The 23431-nt window shown below is 32.0% G+C and overlaps 1 protein-coding gene and 1 long non-coding RNA gene across 2 annotated transcripts; one reads left to right on the plus strand and one right to left on the minus strand.

Annotated features, from left to right (window-relative positions):
- Positions 1–6397: 6397 nt before the first annotated feature.
- LOC129875659 (bZIP transcription factor 11-like) lies at positions 6398–6856 on the minus strand. Its single transcript, XM_055950941.1, has one exon. The coding sequence runs from the start codon at positions 6854–6856 to the stop codon at positions 6398–6400; it is 459 nt and encodes a 152-aa protein (XP_055806916.1).
- A 5273-nt stretch (positions 6857–12129) lies between these two features.
- LOC129876980 (uncharacterized) lies at positions 12130–22536 on the plus strand. Its single transcript, XR_008763447.1, has 3 exons — positions 12130–12458; positions 20526–20572; positions 21785–22536. It is a non-coding gene; the product is annotated as an uncharacterized LOC129876980 (long non-coding RNA).
- The last annotated feature ends 895 nt before the right edge of the window (positions 22537–23431 follow it).

Genomic DNA, 23431 nt, shown 5'->3' on the forward strand with positions numbered 1-23431 from the left:
TGGCTGCCAAAGGTATTTATCCAGCAGTACATCCTTTAGATGCAACATCAACCATGCTTCAACCTCGGATCGTTGGTGAGGAACATTATGAAACTGCCCAATTAGTTAAGCAAACTTTACAACGTTACAGAGTTTTATAATTTTCAAAAAGGAATACATGCTCTAGGAACAATAAAAAAAAATCCTATAGATTTAGACTATATGATGTTTCAATGTAAATAGGTTAAGATTCTGTTTTGTTGAATGATTGTTGTAAATCCTACTTAGTACTCCCTCTCTCGTCTTGTCTCATCAAGTTTATCTTGTAGTTTTACAATAATTCCCCCTCCTTTTTTTATCTTAAGTATGTGGCGTTGTTACACCATATCCACGAGTCTCCCAAGGACTCTTTCGGTTGACAGTTCTGATTTTTAGCCTATATACTTTAGATGTAATTTCTCATAAGGAAAACATATATTACATTCAGAAGATAAACATCACAATACTTTAGTCGACCTAATCATAAATCTTAGCGATAATACCCAGCTAAAAGACAAGGTAGTAATACATGCTCTAGGAACAATAAAAAATCCTATAGATTTAGACAATATGATATCAATACTAGATAAAATGGAAATAATTGGTGAAAAACCATTAGTACATTGGGAGAATAATAAGATAATGTATAAACTAGATATAATTAACCCGGAATACACTATAAAAACAACAGCTATTGAAGCCAACAACGAAGATACAGAAGAATTTAGTAACCAAATTAAGGAATTATTAAAACTAGAAGTAATAAGAAGGTCCACTTCCAAACATAGATCTGCTGCATTTATGGTAAGAAATCATAGTGAGCAGGTAAGAGGAAAAGCTAGAATGGTAATAAATTATAAAAGATTAAATGATAATACAAGAACAGATGCTTATAAACTATCAAACAAAAATGAGTTGATAAATAGAATACAAGATAAAAAATTATTTAGTAAATTTGACTGTAAATCTGGATACTGGCAGGTAAAAATACACCCCAAAAGTATAGAATGGACGACATTCACTTGTCCTGAAGGACATTTTGAATGGCTAGCTATGCTTTTTGGGTTAATAACAACACCACCACTCTTCCAAAGAAAAATGGATAATATATTTGAAGACTATAAAAACTTTGTCTTAGTTTATGTCGACGATGTTCTGGTATTTAGTAGAAATATACAAGAACATTTAGGACATTTACAAACAGTCTTTAGGTTATTTGTTAGACATGAAATAATAATTAGTAAAAAGAAAATGGAATTATGTAAAACTCATATCAACTTCTTAGGAGTGACAATAGGAGAAGGGAAAATAAAATTACAACCACATATAGCTAAGAAAGTACTAGACATGCCAGACAAATTAGATAATACAAAGGATTTACAAAAATTTCTAGGACTAGTAAATTATGCTAGAAATTTTATCCAAGACTTAGGCAAGATAGCAAGACTTTTATATGCTAAAACAGAAAGCAAAGGACAGAAACACTTTAATATAGAAGACATCAAATTAATTAAGAAAATTAAAGAAAAGGTTAAAAATATACCAGACTTATAAATTCCCCTTGAAACCGATTATTTAATAGTGCAAACTGATGAAAGTCAGTTAGGATGGGCAGCAGTTTTAAAAACCAGACCTAGTAAATATAGTAATAAAACTGAAGAAAAAATATGTGCTTATCAGAGTGGTAAATATAGAGAAAAAGGAAATATGAGTAGTATAGACGCAGAAGTCTTAGCAATAATATATGGTTTAAATAGTTTTAAATTATACATATTAAATAAAGAAGAAGTATTAGTAAGAACAGACTGTGAAGCAATAGTTACGTTTCATCAATCAATAAATAATAAAGCAAGCAGTAAAAGAAGACGGTTAAATTTTATGAACGTTATATTTATATATATAATAACATAATCTTTGAATATATAAAAGGAAAAGATAATAATCTAGAAGATCAATTAACTCGTTTGCAACTTAAAACTAATTAAAAGTTATATTTCAGATTGAGACCAAGTGGCTAACAGCCAACAGACAAAGGCAAGGGCATAGCCCAATTAGACTCATATGCTTAGACACTACTAAATAAGACTAATTTCAGACCCCAGGGTACCATTGAGATGATGGAAAGAATTTATTTTGGTAAGTTCAATTTGATTTCTTATCCTCAATGTAACTTATCTTTTAGAATACTACCAGACTGTAATATAGATAAAACTCAAAAATGTTTAGTTGATAATTTATGGGTAGCTCATAACAAACAAGACACTAAACACTTTAATGCAGCCAATAACGCTCTATGTCAATATTTTTCAGACAAAAATAGAGAAAATAAGTTTAAATATTATGTTGTTATACATGGTAGAACAAATGATATTTTTCAGACTTGATTAGAAGTCATAGACTCTATAAATGGGATTAAAAATCCTCTTTTCAAAGATTTTAATAACTTCACAGAAGCCTTAGACTATGCCAGAGGAATACTTAGGCCAAATTATTACATATCACCAAGCCTCAAACAAAATCAGGCCCAAATACCCCAATATAATATTCAAAAAGATACAGACAAAATCATTTTCTGTGATCACTGTTCCACCATGATCGAAGCCTTCAAAAGACTGAATACAAAAAATGAGGCTCTCGTTCAGAAAAATATGAGACTTATGAAACAACTGAAAACATTCCAAGGTAAGTTTGTTTCTAAATCAAATACAGGTACTCAGACCGAAGACATGAGTTCTCCATCTCTACCAAAAATGGATGAAAAGGGTGTGCATTCCCCTCTGAATGCTCAAAAATCTACTATACTAGATCAAGGTATAGCTAGTCAGGTTCAAACGGTGGCCAATAAAGACATATCAAACCCGTTAATGGCTGTCGCTTTGCCAAAAAGTGAAGAAGAAGAGTCTTCTTCCTCACGAAGAAGATTACCTAAAACTCTCCAAAAAGATAATTCTAAAAAGACTATGGCTATAAAAAAAGGAAAAAACATAAAAATTAAAGTCATAATTAAGGAGACTTTAGAACAATTCTTTCAAGACCAGGAACGTGATAAGCATGTTATTAGTAAAGACAGTCCAGATCCCGGAGAAAAAAAGAATCCATTCAGACGAGGATTTTAATATCAGCCCAATAAGGACACCAAGTTCAGAAGGAGACTATGGGTACAATAATTATCAAGATGCTCAAGATCCTTATGAAGACGATGACTCAGGCATGAGTTTTGTCTCTATTGCCCTTCATAATCTTGATACTTAGAAGAAAGATATATTCGAGAAGACAATGACAAAGACGATACAACTAATCCACATGAAAAAGACATAAAGATAAGGGATAATAATGTATGCCATGTGTGTATGCCCACAAGTGTCTTGTAAATGCTGTCACTTTATCACTACCCTCTAAAAGAGGGAAAAACTGTTGACAAGAACGCGTATGTCCGTGTCAGTAGTCAGTAAAAAGATAAAATAATAATGCATGTGATGATGAGGCCCACTGAGCACCCGACGCGCATTATTAAAAATTTTTATCAAGTTGTCGACCATTTCTAATAAGGCCACGTAGAAGTATTTCAAACCTTTGGTTCACTATCTCTACCTCTATATAAGAGATAAGTGTGTAAGTTAGAAAGATAGAGAATTCTAGAGAGAGACAATCCAAAGTTTAGAGTGAGAAACCTCCAACATATTCCTCTTCCTTTATTCCACCATCCTAAAATCCTTTCTTTGGTTGTAACAAAGTTGTGTGTCAAATAAAATAAAGTGTGTTGGTGTGTAAATTCTTAGCTTTACTTCAAGACCTTCGGGGTTCCCAAAAGGGAAACCTCTCTCATTCGAAATCATGTAAGTCTTTATAAGTTTTACACTTGCTTTTTCCCCCAAAAATATGCATTTACTTTAGTTTACTGCTTTATTATGTAAATTATTGTACAGATTAAATTAGTTATCCTTAGTATATGGTTAGCTTCTTAACTTTTTAACAACGACTATGGATTAACCTGTAAATTCCTAGGAATTGATCTTGATAGTCTACCTGAACAAAGGACATAACTATGGCCAGATGTATGTCCGGGGTGGGGTTAAAGACGATGTTGTTAAAATACATAAGTTGAGATGAAGAGATGAACAGAATAACAACAAAATCTAAAGTATATAGGCTGGAAACCAGAATTGTCAACCAAAAGAGTCCTTCGGAAGACTCGTAGATCTGGTGTAACAACGTCACGTACTTAAGATAAAAAAAATAAAAATAAAAGGGGGGGGGGGGGGGAATTATGGTAAAACTAAAAGATAAACTTGATGAGACAAAATGAGAGAGGGAGTACTGAGTAGGATTTACAACAATCATTCAACAAATCGGAATCTTAACCTATTTACATGGAAACGTCAAACTAATTGAAATATCATTTTAATTAATTTGGAATCTTGACCTATTTACATTAAAACATCAAACTAATTGAAACATCGTTATATATATATAAGGCTACAAAATTAAAGATACTTTGATACATTTGAGATATCTTTAATTTAAGATCACAAGATTTAAAAGTTTTTTTTATTTTCTTAAATTTCGTGTCAAGTTAAAATAGGACAAAAAAATTAAAATAAAAAAGTGTTATTTACTCAATATTTAATTGTATCATAATCTTATCTTTGATCTATTTATTTCTTTAAATATTGATATCACTTATAATTTTTTGGGAAAAAAGTTTTTAAAAATGCATTTAAACTATACGAAATTAGTCAAAATGCCCTTAAACTATGTGAAACTGAACAAAAATGCACTCAATCACTAATTTGGTCTAGTAATGCTTTTGTTGTCAATAGTTTAGTCCAAAAATTTCCCCGTTGTGACTTAATGGGTCAAAATGCCATTTTTCCAAATTATTGTTGTTGTTGTTGTTGTTGTTGTTGTTGTTGTTATTGTTATTTTTATTCTTATTATTATTATTATTGGTATTATTATTATTATTATTATTATTATTATTATTATTATTATTATTACTATTATTATTATTATTATTACTATTATTATTATTATTAGTATTATTATTATTATTACTATTATTATTATTATTATTACTATTATTATTATTATTACTATTATTATTATTATTACTATTATTATTACTATTATTATTACTATTATTATTATTATTATTATTATTACTATTATTTTTATTATTATTACTATTATTATTATTATTACTATTACTATTACTATTGCTATTATTATTATTGCTATTATTATTATTACTATTATTATTATTATTATTATTATTATTATTATTACTATTATTATTAGTATTAGTATTATTATTATTATTACTATTATTATTAGTATTAGTATTATTATTATTATTACTATTATATTTATTATTATTACTATTATATTTATTATTATTATTATTATTATTATTATTATTATTATTATTATTATTATTATTACTATTATTATTATTATTATTATTATTAATATTATTATTACTATTATTATTACTATTATTACTATTATTATTATTATTATTATTATTATTATTATTATTATTATTATTATTATTATTATCATTATCTAAACAAAAAAATTAACGATGATTACTATGATCTTATATATATGACCTATTATCAATTAAAAAGATATATGGAGTTATTTATTTTAATTGATAAAATGAGATTAAGAAGAATAAAAGATGACTTCCTACTTATTTATTAGTTAAAGTAATTTTAAAAGAAAAGAAACAAGAATAGGTTCTTTAAGAGTAACATTTTTATTAGGAATAGAATGTGTTTAAAAATAAAATGAATAATATATTTATTTTAAAAGGGATATTTTTTATCCTTTAAATAACAATAAGAGCATTTTTGAATCAAATTATTAACGTTAGGAATATTTTTGAACCAAACTATTGATATCAAATATCTTTTTAGACCAAACTATTAACTGATGATATTTTTGTTCAATTTCACGTAGTTTAAAACCATTTAGATCTTTTCCCGTATTTTTTTTTTGTATATACACACGGTTAATTTAAAAAAATTGAAGTCTAATAAAAATATCTAATATAGTTTAGACGGAATACGTGAGTTGAAAAGCTACCAACTTTAAGATGGCTTTAATGTGTGAAAACAAAAATAACGTAACTATGGTGAAAATGGTTTTCAATAATACTAGAGATTTCCCACTTGCAATTGCATAATTTGTTAAAAATGGAAAAACCATACAAGTTGCACAAAGTTACAAACACCCCCAATATTGACTAATAATACATAAATTTATTCTTACAAACTAATTAATCTTTACTTAAAAGACAACGACTAATTACTAATACTAAAATTTCTTAATCTTAGATCCTGCTGATGAATTAAGCCCTTAATTTATAAAGCAATTAATATTGCATGATGTCTGCGGTCATGATGGGGTGGTACGTATAATTCCAAGATTCGTTCTGAATAAACGCATCAGTGATAGAGGACTCAATTATTTGAGCGTTTGATCCACTGCTGAAGTTGTAACTCAAGACGCTTATGATTTCTGTCAGGGAGTGGAGCCTGTGCCCGAGTTCAGACACTTGAGCTCTCAGGATCGAGTTCTCAGCTTCAATATTGAGGTAATTTTGGGTCGTGACACTCATGCTTGTCAATATTTCTTTATTTTCTTTCCTGAGATGTGACAATTGGGACATGAGATCATCCAAATGTTTCTGTTTCCTCATTCTCGATCTACGAGCTGATTCGCGATTCGATATCATCCTCTTCCTCTTTCTTTCATCCATCAATTGTTGTAAATCTTCTTCTGAGCCAGAGTTTTGAAGTGTATATGACCCTGACCCTGATGATGTTCCCATGACCAAAAATTTTACAATAATAATAGTAATTAAAAATTAATAGGACCAAGAGTAGTGATTTCGGGGCAAATATAAGTAGTTATATATTTTTTATGTGTATGTAATAATAGTAATAATTTTATGGGGAAATTAATTAAGGAACATAATTGATTGATTATGAGATGCAGTAGAACCAGTAGAGAAAGACAACAGAAAAAGATTGCACCATATGAGTTCTGCGCCTATATTTGCAATTTATCATAAAACCACAAAGAAAGAGTTCACTGAGAATTGCAGACATGAATTTCAAAGATGAGAAATAATAAGTTTAGCATCAATATTTACTCAAAAGCCCCAGAATGATTCTGAGGCACAAATGAGCAAAAATAATTTAATAATAAAAAAAAAATCGGCTGACTTAAGGGTAAATCTTGAAACTGAAAAAAACAGAAGAGAGCAGAGAGTAATGCTAAAAACTAAGAGAGAGAATAAGGAAGGTAAAAGAGAGAGGGATGATTTTTGGTGTTTTGGCTTGGATTTTATAGTTGAAGAAGTGGGTGACAGCTTCTGAAAACTTGTTGAGGGGAAGTGGTAAAACAGAAAAAAGATTAATTTTTATGTGAGGAAAAATGATCAAGTGGAAATATATTAAAAGTGAGTTTGGAATCTTTAGGGAAAAAGGGTGAGGGTGTGGGGAATATGATGGGACATGTGGGGTTAGAACAGAAAACTCCATAACCCTCTAGATCCAGCTTGGGGGGGGGGGGGGGGGGGGCATCAACACAACCATTCAAATGTTTAAAATTCTTTTTACTTTTACTCCCTCCCTCCCAATTTACTTGGGGTAGAAACTTGTGCTTCAAAACAAATTTTACATTTATATCATTAAAGGTAGATGATAATTTTAAAGTTAATTTTTTATTTTCAAATATTGAAAGAGTAGAATTCTTTTTTATAGAAAGTAAAAAAAAAACAGTGTAACATACATTGAAATGGAAAATTTTCAGGTCCGGGATCATTAGATAGAAATCTAAAGATGAAGCGAGAAACAAAAAATATCACTACTGTGTAAATAAAGAGTTTGCGAGTAATCATTACACAAATTTTTATAGACACAACAAGAGCCTAATAAGGTCTTTCACCGGAAAGAAAACGCCAAAAAAGAAGGAAATAAGTTAAGCCGGATTTCTCGTTACATTCCAATAATTTCAATGTTTGAATCGATATTTTAAACGGTAAAAAGCTTATGTGATTTTATTTTCTTTATAATGTTTTTTCTCGAATGAACGGATCTTGTAGGATTTTAAAGAAATTCTTCGATTTCTCTTCTCACGTTTCCTGAATAGTCGATTCCTGAATAGACGAGATATTGAGAAATATCCAAAAAGGCATTTTGAAATCGACATTAAAAAAAAGTGTCATAAAAATTAAAACGGCAATATGAATTTACATACTTGAAATTTATTTGCTGCACATCGCCTTAGCTTTTTTAATTTAGTGCAACTCGAATTGAGCCTGGGAAATAAGGACTTCTTTAGTATACCTGGCACGACCCGAATTGAGCTTTGGGTGTGACCAGTGGCGGACCCACATGGTGTGCAGGGGGTTAACCCCTTCGGCGAAAAATTATATTATTTATATATGATTAAAATATTTTTTTATATATAAATAATAGATGTCGAACCCCTTTCGACTAGTTCGTGTGTCTACTTTTTTAGATTTTGAATCCTCTTATTAAAAATCTTGATTCCGCCACTGGGTGTGACGTGATGCATGATGAGGTCGGATCATAAAAAAGAACTAACAAATATTTAGGCTAACTAAGAAGGATGCATATGATTTCTTAACTGAGTTTCATATTCTAATGAAAGAGGAAAGTAAATGTTTCATTTTATAAGACATAATATAAGTTTACATCATATGTACATTTCAAATTTGATGATAACATCATTCAAAAGACAAATTTTTATTAAGTTTATTGGACCAAACGAATAATACGGGCCATGAGTTTGGAATATAGTGCTATAAATAGAAAACTTCTTACATAAGAACAATTTATACTCCTTAAAAGACATATTTCCTAAATCAAAATCAATTGGGGCGGTGAATTTAAAAGAAAAGAAGAAAAATAAAAAGAGGGAATATGCTCTTCCATCTGAAGTCCTCAAGCTTCACTCCAAATTTATTTGAAATTTTCCGTACTTATATTGACCATGATTCTTAATTAATATTCCCTCAAGTTCAATTACATGATATTAATAATAATGCTTAATTTTTTTGATTTTCTGATGGTGGCATCTGGCTTGAGACCTGACTAATTTGAATTCGCTTAAAATTTTCTAGTATTTTAGTGGCATTCAATCATATACGATTTCATTTTCATGGTTCAAATTCGAGATCTCAAATTAAAAATGAAAGAATACTTATCAACACATCACAACCTTTGATAATGATTTAAAATAATTAAAAAACAGTGCGTTCATACAAAACATATTTTAGACGTTTAGTTCTCGTTGAGGAGGTAAGATTAAATGGACATTTTTATCATAAATGTCTTCTTCTATTAAGGTTGATTAATAAAAATGGGTAGACAAAAATAAAAGAAGCAGAGAAAGAAATGATTACTTTTCATGTATATAGCACAAACACATCATGTGGGAGGTAAAAGAAAACAAGAATCTTTGATCAATCCCAGGTGAAATTAAAGAGTATCTTAGTAGTCCTTAGATGCACTACTCTTGGAAAAAGGTTTCCCCAACCTTGTCATATTCCACTAATTAAACCAAACTATAAGTGAAAGTTCTCTTTTCACATTTTCAAACTTCTTTTTCTTACCTTGACGTTTTCTTTACAAAATTGTATTGTTAATGTTCATCAAACTATATATCTAAAACTAAAAATTATCAATTTTTTAAAGCAATAATTAGAAGCATCTAGTCATCATCGTGCAATTCGTGTTAATTTTGTCACAAACACCCTTGCATCTAGTGTTTTATTATCTATTTTTACTTATTTAAGGTGCATGATGATCATGTGCCCAATAGGAGACGTATGATGTACATGGCAAAAAATCAGAGGTGGATTTACCTATGGTAGCTTCGTACGCCATGGCGTAGGAACTCAAATTTGAAGCTAAACCATATAATTTCAAGGTTTTTTATCTCATAATTATCTCAAAAAATCAGTCAATTTGTTTTATAACAAAAGAACTGGTGGATTGTTGCAATTTTACCTAGAAAGTCATTCAACATTTAAGTGATATATTTTCCAGTATATTGTACTTTTCTTTGTTACTTATATGGTACAAAAGTTTGAGATTGTGTATGGAGTGTGAAAGGGTCATTCCATGTGCAGAGCATTAAGATTCCTTCTGACTTCTACATGAGGCATTCAAGAATTAATCCCCAGATCTAACACTATATACTCTTCTTCACTTTTGACGGTGCCTGCCACACGCATTAATATTGCCTTGCTTTCTTCTTCTTCTTTTGTGATATTTTTTTGCTTTCGTGTTGATTTGAATCCGTAATTTTATAGTTGAAAGTGGACAATGTATACCACCTGAATAACCTCTCTTGTCAATATTATCTTACTTCTAATATACCGGATTTAAATTGAAAAAAAGAAGAAGATGATACTAAATTCCGTTAAATAATGGTGGATCTAATTACAATGAATTTGCGGGTTCGACAGACCTAGAGCCCGTTTGGATGGGCTTAAAAAAAGTAACTTTTATGTATGAAGTGCTTTTAGAACTTTGAAGTGCTGAAAGTTATTTTTATAAATAAGCAGTTGAGTGTTTGGATAAAAGTGCTTATGATGTGAATTTTAGGGTTAAAAGAATAAAAAAAGGTAGTTTGGGAATTTAGTTAAGATATAAGGGATATAAAAGTAATTTTCATGGTCAAAGAAAATGACTTTAAGCACTTTGGAAAAAAAAGTTAGGAATCCTAACTTTTCATTTTTGACTGACTTTAAGAACTTTCTGGCTTAAAGTCAGCATTAGACAAACACGTCCAAAAGCTGAAAAGGGGCTTTAAGTTGGTTTTGACCAACTTAAAGCCAATCCAAACGGGCTCCTAATGTTTCAAATTCCATCTTACATTAATTAGATGTGTAAAACTTAACATAAATGAAGTAGTTATTTGAACATATTTACAAAACAAAACAAAAACAGGATCACACATGAAGGGACAAGTCTCGAGCCCGTTTTGCTTATAAGTTGTTTTTAGTTTTTTTAAGTGTTTGATTGATCAACTTAAAGTTATTTTATAATTAAAATAAGCTCAAAAAAAATAATTGGGTCTATTTGGTCTAACTTATCTAAAACAGCTTATAAGCTGAAAACAACTTATAAGCTAAAAAAAATTAAGTTGGATTCTTATAACCCCAACTTATTTTTTTAAACTTATTAGCTATTTTCAGCTTATAAGCTGCTTAACATAAGTTAAGCGGCTATCAGTAATTTCCAATTCCAAGGTAAATTTGAACAATAAATTACACTATATATTTACAAACTGAAATCAGAATCTGGCTACTGTCGCTTAGTTGTGGCAAGTTGGTAATCACTCACACGTTCCATAAATTAATTTTACACTGTAAAATACGAGATCCATATTTGATGTAATTAAAAAAAAATTATCAGATATTCAAAAAATCAAAATATTCGATGACTCTTTTTTCTTTTTGTCATCTAACTACTTATAATTAATAACTTCAATTATTAGGCATCGCCATAGTAACTAAAACAGTATATTTGCTAGTACGTACTTACATTTAATACTAATTTTTAATAATATTTTGTCAAAATATATATAAATAGATAAGCAAATTAACAGCCTGTTGATTGAGATTTATTTTTTGTCCTTACAACAGAAGAAGTTCAAATAAAAATTGGCTTCAACCTTTGTACAGTAAAGCCGCCAAAGATAAGATACGAAATTGGTAATGTCAACAAATTAAATATTCCTACTTCGTATCGACGTGAATCTTAGTCCAGTTTCTTAAGACTAGACCAGTTTCTTTGTAAGCTCTTGAATGTCGTTTTGACGAGTTTGATCCTTAAGTAGTTATTTTCTAAGTATATACTAATGTCTTTGCCTAATATTATCTTTCCCGTTAGAATTTATTGGCCAAATTCAAAAGTTTAAAGGAAAATATAAACTTTTTTTCTCTTCGAAGAATTTACACACTAAGGGGTCATTTGGTTGCTGGTTAGAGTTATGAAGGTATTAGTCATGCAAGTATTAGTTATGCAGTATTAGTAATATATGTATTAATTCTGCAGAGTTTAGTTATGCAGAATTAATTAATGAGTTTAATAATTTCTTGGGTGTTGATTTTTTATGTTAACCCCACTTTTTGGTCTTGTCTTCTGCAACCAAAAAAAAATTAAAAGGTATATCAATGGCGTCTTCACTATAGAGAAAGCTCTTACGCACGATGCTGACGAACCCTAGCTCAATAAAGATTTGCAGCTGTCTTCAGTGTTTTTTGGCACAAAAAGCTCTTCAGCCACAGACGATTTCTCCTTTCCGGATTCAGAACACACTGAATTGGTCAATTTGATTGAGAGTGAAGGGTAAAGTTGTCCACGTGGAGTATATTTGATTGAGAGTGAAAGGTAAAGTTGTCAATTTGTATTTTTATTCAAGTATAACTTATTGCCTCTTCTACCCTGCATAAAATAATACATAGATGGACTCATAACTTATACATGTATTAATTATGTGATTTTTTAATTTTCTAACCAAACATAGTATTATGTGTGTTGAATTTTATACCTTACACAAAAATGCTACCAAATATGGTAAAACTTATGCAACATTTTATACATTAATATCCCAATCCTTATCCTATAACCAAACAACCCTAGGTGTATTCTATATGAAGAAAAATATATTCTATGGAAAATATTTTTCAGGGAAATAAGTGAGTTTTAATCACTGTTTTTTTGATATTCTGTGATACGTAAATAAAAAATATTATCTTAAAAATATATGTATATAATCTAGATAAATGTTATGGAAAATAAGGTGGAGGTTGTGGAGATGGGGGCTAAGAGGGTGAGGGTGAAGATGAATTGTGGTGGAGGACGAGAGAACACAATCAATATAAAATGTGATCATCTGTTCAACTTATTTTCCTTACTTTTAATTACTTTTAATTGAGAAAACATTTTCCTCATACTTAACGAATAAGCTAGTGCTTGTGTTCCTAAAAAATGTTTCAAAAATTTTGATCAACCATAATATAGAATACCTACTTTAGGCTGGAGCTTCCTTAATAGAAAAGAAAAATACAAGACTATTTGCGAGGTAGAGAAATATTAAGCTAAAAGTATAACATGTGATAAAATCAAATAATTTCAAATAGTAAACTGAAGCAAATTTGGACCTTTTTAACTTAAATTTTTTATTGTCCCTATCATTTTTTTTTTGTTTTAGCTTAAGTATCCAAAGAGTTGGGTGGGAATCAACTTGGAATTATGATTCAGCTCTTGAAGCTTTCCAAGCTTAAAGCTGCAAGTCATGAACCCCAATTTGTGGGAAGTCCCACAGCAAGCAAATTATAACATATTACGAAAGAAATACACTGGACAAGAGTGTTTCAATCGTATTTTCAGGGCACAGTTGAATGTAGATATGAAATTATATGTATCCCATAATTTTTTAATTAAGATTAGAGCTAAACACTTAAGATTTTCAAAACAGAAAAAAAAGGTATTTTACTTGTCAAATAATAATATTAACATATTCTTTTTTTCTTTTCTGGAAATAAGATTCATAACCTCTAATTTTTTTTATTTTTTTTTAATTATTATTATTATATTTAAAATTTGGTTTTAATTACATAGGGATAGGGATAGGAAAAGGAAAAATGAGGGACGTAATTACAAGGTCTAAAAAGGTGGAGATCAAGTTGTAATATATATGAGTAAGCTGTTGAATCTTTGGAGAATTATTCTTAAAAGCTGCAACTGAACCCCAACTTGTGGGAAGTCCAGATAAGCAAAAATAAAATTGTATGTCCCCTACCAAAATGATGAGTAATAATGATGAAAAATAAGAAATTAATGCAGGGACGGTGGAATTCATAGCTCAAAAGTTATTATTATTATAAAGAAAGATAATAATAATAAAAATTAAAAAAGGTACGTACCATATCTTTGATTTATTGAGACCCATTTCCCAATTGTCCGTGAGCCTTTTCTCTTCAAGGCATACTAAGTTCCACTTACTTTTCCTTTTTTTGTACTCAAAATCAAAGATAAGATATACTCATATTTCGATATAAGATTCATTCAAATCTCATAATTTTATCGCGGAGCATAAAATTTTATGTGATACGCTTAGAAAGTTTAACCATACAAGAAATTAATTGAACTTGATGTAAAAACTTATATGTAACTTATACATTATATATACCATTATTCATTTTAAAGATATATGTAATCATCAGCATAGGCGAAGTCTTAAATTTAACCTTATGAGTTTTGAATTTTATAACACGATTTCAAATGCTACTAAGTGGATTCTAAACTTAATATTTGTACATATTTAACAAAATTTTTAATACAAATTCACTATTTAAATAAAAGTTAATGAGTTCGATCGAATTTGTACCCGGGCTTCTAGCTTCGCCCCTCATCACCAATGGCAATGCCAAGTAGAAACAAAGAGATTCGAAGGACTCCCTTTGATGGAAAATTACTTAATATATTCAAGGGTAAAATTATTTTTTATGTACATATAATAGATGTTGAATTTCTTAACTTCTTCGTGTGTTTAGTCAAGGGCATAGCAACCTTTGTGGGGTTTAGCCCTTATTTTGTTCAACAAAGTGGCAGCCCTTATTTTATTCAACAAAGTGGAGCTGCCCTTTTTTCTGTCTTCAAATTACAGCTGCCCATTTTTGTTTTGTCAAACAAAGTAGGCGAGTTAGCTGAGAAGAGTTCCTATAAAAGGAGCTCTTCAGCTCCTCATTTTATACAATCAAGATAGAGAGAAAAATATTTGAGTTGTGAAGTTTTTAAAAACTATATATAAGAAAATAGTTTGTGAAGAAAAATAGAGTGTGAGCGATATTTTTAGTAAGGTAGGAGATCAAAAGAGTGCTATTCTTTTTTTGAGTGTGTGGTAGTCATTTTTGAGTATTATACTTGGTTTTACTAGTGTAAAATTCCTTACTATAGTGATATCAGCTGCTCCTCTTGGCCCGTGATTTTTTCCTTATTAAAAAGGGTTTCCACGTAAAATTCTTGGTGTTATTATTTTTCCATTTTATTTTTACTATTTTGACCATATATATTTGTGTGTTAGTTCGTATTTTTCTAATAAATAGGTATCAGAGTAAGGTTTTATCTGAATATGTTCTGTGGTTGTAGCATAATTTGAATTTCCGCATCAGAAAAGATTTACTTTAAGTTTAATATTTTTTTTTTTGGGGGGGGGGGGAAGGGGGGAAACGATGAAAGCTAACACTAGTAGAATAATTACTTTGAATGATGTTAATTATGTCATTTGAAAGAGAAAAGTGAAAGACTTGCTTTATGTCAAGAATTTTTATCAACAATCTTTACCACTATAAAATCTGATAATAAAACAGATGAAGAGTGGAATCTGTTGCACAGACAAGTGTGTGGATTTATCAGGCAATGGATTGACAATAATGTGTTGAATCGTGTTTTTGGGAGACACATGCTCGTACCCTATGGGAGCATCTTGAAAGCTTTTATGCTCGGAAGATTAGGAACAATAAAATATTCTTAATAAAGCAGATGTTAAGTTTAAAATATCATGATGGTTCTTCGATGACAGATCACCTGAATAATTTTTAGGGAATCATGAACCAGTTATCTATTATGGGCATTAAGTTTGATGAAAAAATTCAAGGCTTGCTTCTACTTGGTTCCCTATTAGACTCTTGTAAACATTTAGAACTTCATTATCAAATTCTGCTCTGGATGGTGTGATCTCTATGGATTCCGTCAAGAGTAGTGTCTTGAACAAAAAAATGAGAAGAAAATCTTGAGGTTCTTCTTCTTCTTCATCGGATGTCTAGGTAACTGGCTCTAGGAGGAGAAATAAAAATCTTGGTTATCAAAATAGAGAACATAGCAGAAGCAAATTCAGAGACAAACTTACGGATATTGAGTGCTATCATTGTGGCATGAAAGGGCACACAAAGAGGTTCGGCCGGAAATTGAAGAGGGAGAACAAAGAAAAAGAGGAAAATAAAGAAGATGATAATGAAAATTTCCTAGCCACCGTCTCCACCAAAGATCTTGTTACAGTCCTTGATGAAAATCTGATTAATATTGCTTATGATGCGTCAAGCTGGATTGTGGACACTGGTGCCGCATCTCATGTGACATCAAGGAAGGAATTGTTCACTTCCCATACTCCTGGTGACTTTGGAACCTTGAGTATGGGTAATGAGACTGTATCTAGGGTGGTTGGTGTTGGTACAATCTGTTTGGAAACTAGTATTGGAACTAAACTAGTTTTGAACAATGTAAAACATGCACCTGATGTTCGTCTGCACCTAATTTTTGTTCGTGTTCTAGATGATGAAGGATATTTTAGTACCAATGGAGGTGGAAAATGGAAACTTATTAAGGGTTCCTTAGTTATGGCTCGTGGTAACAAACGTCGTGGTTTATACTGAACTACGACTTCTACTTGTGCCAATATGGTGAATGCAGTTAAGAGCGATAACTCCTCAACGTTATAGCACAAGAGGCTTAGCCACATCAGTGAGAAATGACTTAATATTCTATCCAAGAAGAAATTACTGTCAGATTTCTAAAGTGCTAAATTAGAAAAGTGTGAGCACTGCTTGTCTAGAAAACAAAATAGAGTTTCCTTTAAGTCTAACCCTCCTTCAAGAAAGACAGAGTTGCTTGAATTGGTGCACTCTAATTTATGCGGTCCAATGAAGACAAAGACACTGGTTGGTGCACTCTATTTTACCACTTTCATTGATGACTGCTCAAGAAAGTTTTGGGTCTATGTCTTGAAGACTAAAGGTCAAGTGTTGGGTATCTTTAAGCAGTTTTGGGCTTCAGTTGAAAGAAAAACTGGAAGAAAATTGAAATGTATTCGTATTGATAATGGTGATGAATATTGTGGACTATTTGACGAATACTACAAGCATCAAGATATTACACACCAGAATACTCTTCCTAAGACTTCTCAGCTTAATGGGTTGGCTGACAGGATGAATAGTACCTTGATGAAAAGAGTTAGATGTTTGCTTTCTGAAGCAAAGTTGCTGAACTCCTTTTGGAGTGAGGCCTTATTGACCACTGCACATGTTATTAACTTATCTCCTGCTGTTGCTTTGCAAAGTGATGTTCCAAATAAAATTTGGTATGGAAAGAATGTTTTCTATGACCATTTAGGAGTATTTGGTTGCAAAACTTTTGTACATATGCCAAAAGATGAGAAAGTTAGATGCCAAGATAAGACAGTGCATCTTTGCTGGATATGACCTTGATGAATTTGGTTACAGAATATATGATCTAATTGAAAAGAAGCTTGCAATAATCTGCGATATTGTCTCCATAGAGAATCAAACCATTGAAGATATTGACAAAGCGGATAAGCTAGAATCTTCAAATTCTAATAGCGTAGTCCATCTTGATCAAGTTTCTCGTACAAATGTGTATGATTTTGATAGGATTGATGATCATGGTGATGCACAGAATCAAGTCTCAGATCAAAATGTTGATACTGATAATAACAATAATGTTGTTATTGATAATGCTTCTGCACATGAAGTTGTGGAAAAAGTAAATAATCCTCTTAAGAGGCCCAAAAGACAGTTTATTTCTTCCTCTTGCTATTATCCTAATGAGTATGTGCTACTTACTGACGGGGGTGATCCTGAGTGTTATGAGGAGGCCATGGAAGATGAGCATAAGGATAAATGGATTGAAGCCATGCAATATAAAATGAAATCTTTGCAGGAGAACCACACTTAAAGTTAAAGTTGAAGAACACAGCTTGAAGCCACGATACAAAGCTAGATTGGTTGTTAAAGAATTTGGTCAAAGAAAGGGTTTTGACTTTGACAAAATACTTTCTCTTATCGTGAAAATGTCCTCCATTCATACAGTTCTTGGTTTGACTGCTAGTCTTAATTTAGAGATTGAGAAGATGGATATGAAGATGGCTTTTCTTCACGGTGACCTAGAAAAGGAGATTTATATGGAATAACCTAAGGGCTTCAAAGTAAATGGTAGAGAAAATTTTGTGTGCAAACTCAAAAAGAGTCTTTATGGGCTAAAGTAAGCTTCTAGATAGTGGTACAAAATGTTTGAATCTGTTATGGGGGAGCAAGGCTATAAGAAGACATCTTAAAATCATTATGTAATTGTACAAAAAATTTCTAATGATGATTTTATCATCTTCTTGCTATGTATGGATGATATGTTGATTGTGGGTAGGAATACTTCCGAGATTAATGAGTTAAAGAAAGAGTTGTGTAAGTCTTTTGCTATGAAGGACTTGGATTATGCCAAGCAAATTTTGGGCACGAGAATTACTCGTATCAGGGATGAAAGAAAGATTTACTTGTCACAAGAAAAGTACATTGAATGTGTACTGGAGCGCTTTAACATGAAGAATGTTAAGCCTGTTAGCACACCTCTTGCTGGTCATATGAAATTGAGCAAGAAGATGTGTCCTACAGCTAGGGAGGAAAAAGAGAGCATGGCCAAAGTTCCATATTCCATCATCATCAGAAGTTTAATGTATGCAATGGTATGCACTAGACCTGATATTGTTTATGTAGTGGGTGTTGTCAACAGATTTCTCGATAATCCAGAATAACAACATTGGAAAGCTGTAAAGTGGATACTCAGGTATTTGAGAGGAAGCTCAGATAAATATTTGTGTTTTGGAGGATCAAATCCAATCTTAAAGGGCTATGCAGATGCTGATATGGCAGGTGGCCTTGATAACAGAAAATCCACCACTGGATATTTGTTTACTTTTTTAGGGAGAGTTATATCATGGCAGTCAAAGTTGCAGAAGTGTGTTGCACTGTGTATAACTGAAGTTGAGTATGTTGCAGCTACTGAAGCTGGCAAGGAGATGATATGGATCAAACAATTTCTTCAAGAGCTTAGCTTGTATCAGAAGGAGTATGTTGTCTATTGTGACAGTCAAAGTGCAATAGACTTGAGCAAGAACTCAGTGTACCATGTAAGGACTAAACACATAGACGTGATGTTATACCCCATACTTTTGTACTTCGGAATGCTTTCTTAAGCTTCTTAAAAGTTGCCACATGACCTAGACTGTCTACCACGCTGTCAAATAACTCTAAGGAAAGGAGAATGAGATACCCTATAATAAGGAAGATTGGAAATAGAGCTATAAGAATCTAGAAGGAGTTGGAGGCCACGTAATGAGTCATAGGACTCGATCTACTTGCGTAAGCTATCAACTTGCATGTCCTATGTAATTAAGCTACTTGAGTACACATCGAGCTTAAGTAGCAAGAAATACATAGGCTCTTAAAGTAAGGCAAGATTATGAACCCACGGAAATGAAGCAAGCAGGTGACAAGTAGGTGATAAGTAAGTGACACACCTACTTGGACCAAGTAGGTGACTCACCTACTTGGGGTGGACCCCACGCTGCCATATAGCAGCTTTGGATTGGCTTCATGGTTGAGGTGACGCCCTAGGGAGCTGCCACATGTCACCCCTAGGGGGTTGCCATATGTCACACCTAGGGGGATGCCATGTGTCACACCCAAAGAAAGGATATATATGCTTAGTCTTATGACTAAGCTTTCATTTTCAGCATTTTGGACTTGAAAAAGTTGAGAGAAAATTTGAGGGAGAGAAGAGAGAGTTACGGCAGCCATAAGAACAAGGTAAGCCCTCCGATTTTGTTCTGTGATTTAATTATTTAAGGTATTCTACGGTTACATAAGGATGTTTAATCGCGTAAATTGAATTTTTGGGGAAGCAAGATAGGGCAACGAACAACCCATCAGTTTTCAGCGCGTTAAGGAGCTTTCAAGGGAAATTTTCACCAAGGTAAGGTTTGATTCTCTCCTCTCCCATTTGGAAAAGTGTTTAAGCATGTTATGGGTGTGTAAACATTAATTGGAGAAGTGAAAATATAGACGTTACGGCTGAAGAAAGTTGCAGGTCGTGTAGGGACTGTTTTGACATATTCTAGTGGCTTAAAATGTAACTAGGATCGTTGTTATTATAGTATTGTATTGGAAATTGTTTTGTGGTGTTGCAGGGATGGAAACATGTCTAAATATGGGTATAAGATCTTCTGGTTGCAGCCACATGACACTCCATTTCGTGTGGTTAATATTTTATGAAATAAAGATTGAAAATCATATTTTTGAGTCATAGTTTTGAGTGGGCTGTTTGGGACTTGTTTGGTGTGATGTTGAGGTGGTATAATTGTGTATTGGCTGCTGATTGTTGTTGTTGGTTGTCTGTACTAATTGAAAATGTAATAGAAAGTTCGGGTAGGGCAAGTTACAGAGGAGATGCTGCCCGAATTCCATTAACTTCTAACTAACTAATAGACTAGTCGAGACTAGTCAAGAAAGACGAATAAGGAATTGATTTTTATGGGTTCTTAGTTGTGAATTTAGAAGCTGGAAAGTTAAAGGTTATTAATATTAGTATTACCTTCATGTTAAATAGGTCTAGAGGACGACGAGACAAGCCAGGTTGAAAGCAATCGATAAAAGGTATGTAAAGCCTATCTTTCCTTTCTTTTGACATGTCTTCAAGTTAAGTAATGAATGATATGAGCTTGAGGGTAAATCTACTCATAAATGCCAAGCGTAATTCCCGATTCTTATTTACTTCTTGATGATGAAACTCTTACAGTAATTGAACTAGGGCTTCTCAAGCCTACCATACGTTAGGAAGGGATGAGTATGTGAAACTACCTTTTCCTTTCTTTTGGCATGTCTTAGTCTTAAGTGGATTGTATATTAAATATGGGAATAATTCCATTCATAGAACCCTAAGTATGGTTCATAAATCTTATTCACTTCTCGATGTTCAAACTCCTATGATAGTTGAGTTATGGCCTTGTAAGTCGTCGAAACGATGAAAAGTAGTACACGTGAAGCCTATCCCTTTCCTCTCTTGAAATGGTTTAATGTAAGTGAAGCGATATATGATATGATTTAGAGGTAATTCCCTTTGTAGGTTCTGGGTATAACTCATGACTTGTACTCACCTTTGAATGGTAAGGGTCTTAAAGTAGTTGAACTATGACCCTCGAGCCTTCTACATACTGAATAATGATTAGATGTGTAAGCTCCTATACCTAGAGGCTCTTAGACATACTTTATGATAATATGTTGAGGGATGTTTGATATGTTACCAAGTTTTACATGCACGTATATGGATTATTATATTGTATAGGGATTGGGCCATACGTTCTTTGGCACGTTCTTTGGCACTAATGTGTTATATGTATAGGGATTGGGCCAGACGTTCCTCGGTACTAGCATTTTATATGTATAGAGATTGGGCCAGATGTTCCTCGGCACTAACGTGTTATATGTATAGGGATCGGGACAGACGTTCCTCGATACTAACGTGTTATATGTATAGGGAACGGACTGGACGTTCCTCGACACTAACTTATTATATGCATGGATCGGGTTGTATGTTCCACAACGCTAATAGTATATATATATGCCTATGATGATAGAATGATGTATTTGTAACACTGATTCCTCGAGTGGGCTGGGTACGATATGTGATGATGGTATACGTGACTTTATCTTATAAGATGCGGGTATAGTACTCCGTTAAATGTTATACTTGTTTCCTGCACCCCAATTCTGCTGTAATCTCACTTATACTGTGTTATGCTTTATATACTCAGTACATGTATCGTACTGACCCCCTTTCTTTGGGGGGTTTTTATTTTATGCCCGCAGGTACAGATGTTTATTTTGGAGATCCGTCAGCTTAGGATTTCCATTCAGCTATGTTGGAAGTGCTCCACTATTCCGGAGCCTAACATTTGATGTTGGTCATTTGATGTATATATGTGTTTATTCAGGGGTACGGTGGGGGCCTTATCCCGCCATATGATGCAGTTAATTCTCTTAGAGGTCTGTAGACATGTGTATGTGGGTTGTTTATAAGTTTGTTTCAGCTGTGCCTGTATATCGTGTTGTAAAGGTTATTTTGTTATGGCAACCCTATCAGCTTGCATGCCCTTTCATGTTATGATACAAGTGAAAGAGGCTACAGGTATATGAAAAGATTTTGACCCATTGGGGTTTATGGGTGTAGTATCACAGTACGCATAGTTCAATTTGGCTATATTTGACAGTTACGTATACGGAGCCCAGGTCAGACCCCAGTCGCGGCCTACGGGGTTGGGTTGTGATACGTGAGTTATCATTGGATTCGAGAAAAGATAGAAGACGAATCTATGTAGGTTGAAAAAATCTCTACAACTGAGAATCCTACAGATATGCTGACCAAAGTGGTAACAAGGAACAAGTTCAATTTGTGCAAAGAACTTGTTGACACGATCTCTCTCTAAGAAGATGAAGATACCTCCTTCTAGTGAATGAGATTGGAAGAGTAGATTTGTGTGGTCCAATCCCTATTTCGTTCAACAAAGTGGAGCCGCTCTTTTTTTTTGTCTTTAATATTTTAAATTTATAATACAATTTTTGACTCAGTCACATATATAATTTGCACAAAAAGTGGTTTGAAGTTGTAGAATTTCAGTTACTTCTTTCTGATTTTTGTTATTGCTTTTAAACATATCAAATTAAGAGACAGTATCTTGAAAGAAAGAAAAAGAAAAAGTATCTTCACAGAATCACAATGATGCACTACATTGAAATACCAAAAGTTATAAATAATTTGCGTTCACATAACATGGGAGAGATCTCGTATCCCATGCCTAATGTCTTCAGGGACCCAACACTTATTAATTCCCCCCACCCCACACACACCCAAACATAGTTAACTGAGGAAAAGGAAATAGTAAACTCGAAAACAAATAGTGTTCATACTATATTGGTTGGACTCTTTAAAAATATTACTACATTCATGTCGGATTCTTAACTTGTAAGTATTATACTCAATTAAGCTGAAACTTATTATTGTGATGTCCTAAAATACAAACACTTTTCACTATATTGTACTTCAAATTGTGGTATCTTGATGATTGAATTAAGAAAATAATAAGTTTACAAACTTATGTACTCTCTTAAGAAGTAAATATTGACAATCCATTATACTAGAGTGTTTTGTGTGATTTTTTAATAAGTTATAAATATATATATATATATATATATATATATATATATGGGGAAGAGCTTTACACTTTTTAAGTTCTGTAGTACTAGTATCTTTTTTTTTGTTGAATTTATAACCACAATGAAAAGAATTTTAACTATTCAATCTCGTTTGTTCTTTAACTATTCAATCTCGTTTGTTTAGACATCGCATGAATGCATGATGATGTATGATTGCCCAAAAATATATTGAGTGAACATTTTGACTAGTCGATTAGTTTACTCTGCTGGACTAGTGTAGAATTTGATTATTAATTAAAAGAT

This window comes from Solanum dulcamara, chromosome 12 (assembly GCF_947179165.1).
Source record: "Solanum dulcamara chromosome 12, daSolDulc1.2, whole genome shotgun sequence".
NCBI classification, from domain to species: Eukaryota; Viridiplantae; Streptophyta; class Magnoliopsida; order Solanales; family Solanaceae; genus Solanum; species Solanum dulcamara.